At 38.6% G+C, this 7799-nt stretch overlaps 1 protein-coding gene across 1 annotated transcript in view; it reads left to right on the forward strand.

Moving 5' to 3' along the window:
- The window catches only part of MOV10L1 (Mov10 like RISC complex RNA helicase 1), a 68021-nt gene extending 60430 nt beyond the window's left edge, over positions 1 to 7591 (forward strand). The window contains exons 24-27 of the mRNA XM_058190277.1: positions 1060 to 1167; positions 2993 to 3130; positions 5404 to 5495; positions 7439 to 7591. Of these exons, the coding sequence (XP_058046260.1) occupies positions 1060 to 1167; positions 2993 to 3130; positions 5404 to 5495; positions 7439 to 7448 (348 nt within the window). The 3' untranslated portion in view covers positions 7449 to 7591. The remainder of the gene's footprint in view (positions 1 to 1059; positions 1168 to 2992; positions 3131 to 5403; positions 5496 to 7438) is intronic.
- Positions 7592 to 7799: the final 208 nt, after the last annotated feature.

Genomic DNA, 7799 nt, shown 5'->3' on the forward strand with positions numbered 1-7799 from the left:
TTAATTTACTCATCTCTGCACATTCCAATGTTTTTCTAATTGTTTCATCTTGCAAAGGTAACTTTTCATTTTTTAAATTTTTTGCAAATACAATCCTAGCTGCTGTAGTAATATTCACAATCAAATATTTTATATCTCTAGTATATATCTCCGGTATAATTCCCAACAGAAAGATTTTTGGCTTAAAGTCAATATGCTTTTTAATCATTTTTTCCAGCCACGTGTGTATTTTAGTCCAATAACTTTTAGCTTCAATGCATGTCCACCACATGTGGTAATTTGATCCAGGTATCTGATGACATTTCCAACGTTTTTCAGATTTGTCCTTAGACATTCTAGCAATTCTTGTCGGGGGTAGATGCCGCCTGTAAAACATCTTATACAAATTCTCTTTAAATGCTGTCGACATCGTCGTTTTATAATTATACATCCACAATTTCTGCTAGTCATCTAGATTTATCCCATGACCAAAATTCCTCCCCCAAGCAATCATTGTCTCAGAAAATTGTTTTCTTTAGAAGTATAATACCAGTGTTTCAAATAGAAAATAGTAATGGCAGACAGTGATCTGAAACATTGCTAATGTGCAACCTGTTTTTATGTAGCTCATAAATTTTTCTCATTCATACAAGATATGCATAGTCTTCTAAAAAGTGAAAAATAACATGTCTATAAAAGTGTGCTTCCCCATTCAAGACAATTCTTGAGAGTTGGTAGAAAATACTCTATCCAATTTTCAAATAATTCAGTAAACATGAAAAATCAGAAAAAATAGTGGATAATTCCCACCAGAAAAAATAGCCCTTATTTGAAGATCTGCATTTAATTTATTAGTTTTAAATAGATTTAAATTTCAATTGTTTTCAGTAAACTTTCTTATTTTCTAGCTCAAATGGTAGTAAAGTAGTATCAATGAGAAAACTATTCAAAACCTTCAAAAATACAATTCAGAATTGACTTGTTTAACCTTTTTCAATACCTGAATCATTTTAATCAAATCATGGTGTTATTTTTTTGAATCCAATGCTGTCTGTGAAATAATGTGCATCTTTATTTTAGGTAGAAAAAATCACAGTTCTCTTACGCAGTGTGGATCTACCAGATATTAAAGTTGGCTCAGTAGAGGAATTTCAGGGACAAGAATTCTCAGTGATCATCATATCAACAGTACGTAGTGAAGTGCTATTTGTGTTTGTGGTATTCAGAGGCCAATCTCATTCCCCAAATTAGCAAACTGAAGTAGGATTAAAATACATGTGTAAGTGACTAGTAAAGCTCAGGACAGGCAACTGGTGTCCTCTAGATATTTTGGACTGCTGCTCTCACAATTACTTGAAATTAATTGTCCTATCCTCTGCATAATTATTCATTAGCAATTTTCAGTGTACATAGTGAAGCTGATGGGTGTGCTTAAGATTGCAAGCTGGGTATTAGTACAAAATGTGGTAGTTGGTATATGTTGGTTGTACCATACCAATATATGAAACCTTGAAATTGCAGTTATTAGGCAAAGGTAAAGGTTCCCCTCGTACATATGTGCTAGTCGTTCCCGACTCTAGGGGGCGGTGCTCATCTCCATTTCAAAACCGAAGAGCCAGCACTGTCCAAAGACGTCTCCATGGTCATGTGACAAACATGACTAAATGCCAAAGGCACATGGAACGTTGTTACCTTCCCACCAAAGTGGTCCCTATTTTTCTACTTGCATTTTTTATGTGCTTTTGAACTGCTAGTTTGGCAGAAGCTGGGACAAGTAACAGGAGCTCACCCTGTTTCGTGGCACTAGGGATTTGAACCACTGAACTACCAACCTTTCGATCGATAAGCTCAGCGTCTTAGCGACTGAACCACCGCGTCACTTAGTTATTAGGTACTTTGTATCAAATTTCCCTTGAACCTTTTTTAAAGTGGGGAAATACTATTAAATCTTTGACTGTTTAGGATGCAGTTCAACCACCCATGCAACTGCTACACCAAGACTTCTGTGGTTGATATGAGGTCTTACATTTTAACTCACTTGCAGTACTTGATGGAAGAGAATGATACATTCTGGGCTTTGACATTTTTCAAAAATACATGGTCGCCATTTCTGAGGTTGCACAACCACTATTATTACATCATGGCAATATACCTGCATTTTCCTTCAGGAGTTCAAGGCAGCACAGACAGCATGTTTTGCTTGCTTTTGGTGGTCCTCAACTTACCACCACAATTGAGCCCAAAATTTCTGTTGTTAAGTAAGACATTTGTTAAGTGAGTTTTGCCCCGTTTTACGACTTTTCTTGCCTCAGCGGTTAAGTGAATCGCCGCAGCTGATAAGTCAGTAACCTGGTTGTTAAATGAGACTGGCTTCCCCATTGACCTTGCTTGTGAGAAGGCCGCAAAAGGGGATCATACGACCCAGGGACACTGCGCCCATCATGATTATGAGCCAGTTGCCAAGCATCTGAATTTTGATCACATGATCATGGGGATGCTACAAAGATCATAACTTGAAAAATCAGTCATGTCACTTTTTTTTCAGTTTACTAAATGGTCACTAAATGTTGTAAGTCAGTGACTACCTGTAGTAACATCGTGGTGTTAGAAGGATGGACTGAAAGAGTAACCAGCCAAAATTCACCAGTGAGTTTCTGTGGCTGACGACAGAGTTTTATTTTATTAAATGTATTTTTATTTTATTTTATTAAATTTTTATACCGCCCTTCTCCCGAAGGACTCAGGGCGGTGTACAGCCAGAATAAAACCAAAATATATACAATTTAAAACAACATTTAAAAAGAGCAAATTTTAAAGGCTGATTATTAAAATTTAGATTTAAAAATTTAAAAATATTAAGAATACCCAATTTAAAATTCAACACAAATTATGCCAGTTGAACTTGAACTCTGCTAATTCTGGTCCACTATGCTATATTCAACTTCAGATTATAAAATCGTTTGCAGTACTATGGATATTTGGAGGAATTAAATGGTTGGTGCTTATTTTTCAGGTTCGGTCAAATGAAACTTCATTCACTGATGAAAGAACTTTTCTAGGTTTTCTTGCTAATTCAAAGCGCTTTAATGTAGCAATTACCAGAGCCAAGGCTTTGCTCATTGTTGTGGGAAATCCTCATGTTCTTGCCAAAGTAAGAATTTATTTATTATCTAATTCATGTTCCCCTAATTACACTAATAGAATAATATCATTGAGATATTGGCAGCTGCCTGTCTCGATTTCTAATTTAAAGTTCGGGAGAAAGTTATGCCTTAGTGATTTATCTCAGCCTTTCCTAGCAATACATTAATCCTTAAGTGCAAAAAAGATATCTGAAATATGAACTCAGTCTTAACTTCATTAAATGAAAATATAGCAGGGAGCCAAATGAAGTCAATAGATGGACTCTCGTTTACTTGTAGTACCGTGTTTCCCCAAAAACACGACATGTCCTGAAAATAAGGCCAAGCCTGATTTTTGGGGTGGACATAAATATACGCCCTCCCCCCAAAATAAGCCCTAGTGAAGGGTTGGGCGTGGCCAGCACAGAAGGCAGCCCTTCCCTTCCCCCGTCAGCTAATGGCAGCTGGGCCCCTTAATCGCAATCGGATCAGCTGAGCTGTTTGGGAGCTGCCTCTCATTCTATTTCACCCCAGCGTTCTTGGCGCTCGCACACCTCCATCCATCCATCCCCCATGCCTGAAAGCTCCCACCCCACTCGCAATAGAGCAGCTGCCCAGCACCTCTTGCCACGTGGTGTCCACCCAGTGGACACCCCCCCTCCAGCCAGGCAGAGCACCACTCACCGACCAAGCAGTATCCCAGGATCACGATGTGGGAAAAGCGTCACCAGTGGCTGCTCTGTGAGTGCACTTCCCGCTCTGTGGTTCCAGCTCCATGCAACTGCCCCGGTTCCCAGAAGACTCGGCAGCAGGCAGCTGGCCTGACTGGCCACTTCTTTACTTCCAGCGGCTTCCAGCCAGGGTTTAGAAGCAGCAGAGGAAGCCATCCTTAGTGCGGGGATGCGGCTCCCTTCGCCACCTCTCTGCCCCGGCTGCCAAAAGACTCTCTGCCCCGACTCCTAGAAGACTTGACAGCAGGCAGCTGGCCTGACCAGCCTCTTCTTTGCTTCCAGCTAGGTGCTCACTGGCTTCGCCCACATCAACGTGAGGCCTGGGAGGCACGCAAGCAAGGGGGAGGCAATAGTCACTTGTGTGGCTTGGCACCTTTGGGCTGCTCACATTCCACCACCACCCATGGGAGGGGAGGGTTTGATCGTGGCGTGTGGAAGGAGCCTCTCTCTGCCGGACTCCGGGCTGTGAGTGCCGGGAGGAGTGGGCACCACGTGGCAAGCAGGCTCCCGAAGAGCTGGCCACAGGGACATGAGCATGCGGGCACGGCCTCGGTCGAACAGCTGATGAACAGCCATGAGCACCCCCAAAATAATAAGACCCCCTGATAACAAGGTCTGTCTTACTGTTCGGGGAAACACGGTAACATATGTACCATAAATGATCTTGTAAAGTTTTGCCTCATCCTGTAAAGAATTATGTGGTCACTAAGTGTTGACATCAACATATGTCATATATGGTTTATATGGCATTTAATCAAAATTAATGCCACTTTTAATAACAAACTGTCCCTCCCCCCCCCCAAAAAAGCAAACATACTGTTAAATGGGGTACTTTGTTGGTAGATTGTATTGCATTTAGTTGTTGCAACAGTGAGATGGGCAGCATATAAATTTAATTAATAATATTTTTGTGTATGTACAACGGATACTAATTGACATATTCAGCTGTCAGTTGCAGCAGCAGTCTTCCATGCCATGATTCTCATTTGTCTGTTTAGTGCTAATTCACACTAATATAATTTTAGCTAATATAGTATGGTTTATTTTATTTCACTTCTTCTAACTTAATTTTTCATAATTAAGAGAACAATAGTGCTGAAGAAGTGAACAAATCAGTTAATCTCTTCATGTTGCCTTTATGGCTTTCAGATGCTAATTCAGATCTTGAAACACTACTTTCTAGTTATAACAACCTTTATTAAGTGTTGTTCTGCTGAACATCTTGGATTGTTGCCAAATCAAGTCTTTCAAAAAAAAATCAGAAAACATGTAATTTGTCTCGGTGAAACTATAAATGTTCCAAAAGCCTGTAAAAACTTTTAGCAGGCTTTAGTTACGTATATTATAAATTATAAGAAGTTAGACTAAGCTTGCTACATCTCAGTTCCCACACTGCCATCTTAGGTATCCTGGCAACACAGTGTTATGTGAAAATCAGCTGCATATAATGTCCTAAACATATTCTTATTTAGGGCCGCTAATATTAAGGAATATAAACCAGAGAAATATCTATGGCTGTTTTATGGTGTAGCATTTTGTACAGCTTTTATAATCCTCTTTCCTTTGGCCAGGATCCCTGCTTTAATGCTCTGTTGGAGTACAGTCTAATAAATGACGCTTACGTTGGCTGTGACTTGCCTCAAGAATTTGAAAATCAGAAAAAGTGAGTGTATTTTCAATATTATTGCTGAAGAAATAAGTGGACATGGATGAATCATTAAATAATGTAAGGATTTTATTCTGTGTTCTCTAGAGATCTATATTGGAGCCATTAGAAAGAGTGAGTGACGCTGTATTACAGGGCTGTCAAACTCGCAGGCCAGATGCGTCACATGCTGGCCACACCCACGCCTAGTTTAGTGAAGGGGGGGGGAAGTCATGATACGTCATGTGATGATGTCATGACAACGCGAGTTTGACACCCCGGTCTACAGAGAAGGTGGTCTACACTCCCAAATGTTCTTACATATGTGAACTGAGATACATGATTGCAGATTTGTAATGGTGTTATACATGTTTATATAGGATTTTGTGTTTTCTTGGGGTATCTAGTGCACCTATGCACAATCCATTCAAAATTTTCTAGCCTTTTATAATTTTTGATAGGAGTACATATGATGCATGAGTAGCCTTGCTTGATGCTGAGCCACCTTAATCTGTTTTGACCGCAAGAAACAATAATATATCCATTCTCAAGAGTTTTCAATTTTCCTAAATACTTTTCTTTCACGTCCTTTGTTTTATTTTGATATATTTTAGTCTTGTTTAAATAACTTCAGGTCAAGTGTTGATTCCTGGCAACTGCCTGGACTTGTCTCTACAGTTTTCTTGGCAAGATGGGTCATACTGTAGTTAGCTTTCTTAGCAAATAACTCACTTTACATGAGATTCAAGGTCAGCTATTTTTTAAAAAAAAAAAAACTTACTACTTCTAGTTTTTGAGGGTACTATTTAATGTTATTAGAGGAAGGCAGGATTTTAAAAAATTAATAAATCGATACTAAAACTGCAAGACAGTGTATGATATTCTTCAATATAGTATCTTCCTGGCAGAAAGAACAGAAGACCTGTGTCATCCTCTACCTCAGGGATCTCCAACCTTGGCAACTTTAAGACTTGTGGACTTCAACTCTCAGAGCTGGCTGAGGAATTCTGGGAGTTGAAGTCCACAAGTCTTAAAGTTACCAAGGTTGGAGACCCCTGCTCTACCTACCTTTGCATTGCCCCGTTGGGTTCAGATGTCATACAGCTCTCATCTTTCTATCCCACTTAGTTTGTGGAGTCTCTTCATGGATAGTTAATTCTCATTGATGATGTAACTTTGTGCTTTCCCTGGTGCAGGTCCTCATTGCCATATGAGGAGTACGCTTTTGATCGCTTCACATCTTCATATCTAAGGATTTGATTTATTGCAGCATATCAAGAATTACAACTATTAGAATAGTTGGAAGATATTCAGAGTCTTTGAAGGTTTCCTCTGATATCACATTGTCCAAATTCTTTCAGACAATGCTATAGTTATCTAGTAGATCAATACGGTTACATAAGATCCCACTTTTTTCCTTTCATATTGCATATATGGCATTCCATATTTATGCCATATTTGGCAGTCTATCTGCTGGAAATAACTACTTTGATCAGATAGTCTATTTGCACCACTCCAAAATACAGGCTTTCATTAAATAATCATGATTTTCTTCATAAGTGGTGGACAACCTCAAGATCAATCTCTTTGCACTTCAGGACAACCATCAGTGCCTAAGCTCTTGTTCTGGCATTAGAATACATCCTTAATCTTAAAACAATGTCTTTGTTTCCTTTATTATTTCCTAGCAGTCCCCCTGTTAACTAGAGCTCTTTCAACCCCTTATGTGCACATTTATAGATGGGATCTCAAAGTTGCAGGAAAACAATTACTTTGGAATGCATGATACTATCTAGACATTTATGATTATTAAATCAATTTAAGCTAGTAAAACAAATATTTCATATGTTGCCTTTAGTTATAGGTACCATTTCCAGCATACTGGATTAACTGTTTTGACCAAAACAATGTTTCTCCAATTCTTGTTCTTTTATTTCTTGTTTTATTTTGTTAATCTACAGGTGCAGTTAAATAGAAGAAGTGCTACCAGGCCATTTCTCCAGACTATGACTTTATTTCCTTAAAAAAAAAATACACGGAGATTTGTTTTCTTGGTTGTTTAAAAGAATATGCTATAAAACAGAGGGCTTATTGTGTTATAGTTATAGTTTCATTGCTGCTAGATTTTTATGCTGTAACAATAAATATTATTAAAGCATTTTGCGCGTATCTTTTTTCTTGTAGTTAATAAGAATTAACAATAAAGTACTAGATCTTATTCTTCATGGCAACCAGCCCTAGCCTGTTCTGAGATTCTTCAACTTCATATAAATATTGCTGGCAGATCTATATCTCAGCAATAGTTTCCCAGCTAGATAAAAA

Source organism: Ahaetulla prasina, chromosome 7 (assembly GCF_028640845.1).
Source record: "Ahaetulla prasina isolate Xishuangbanna chromosome 7, ASM2864084v1, whole genome shotgun sequence".
Taxonomy (NCBI): Eukaryota; Metazoa; Chordata; class Lepidosauria; order Squamata; family Colubridae; genus Ahaetulla; species Ahaetulla prasina.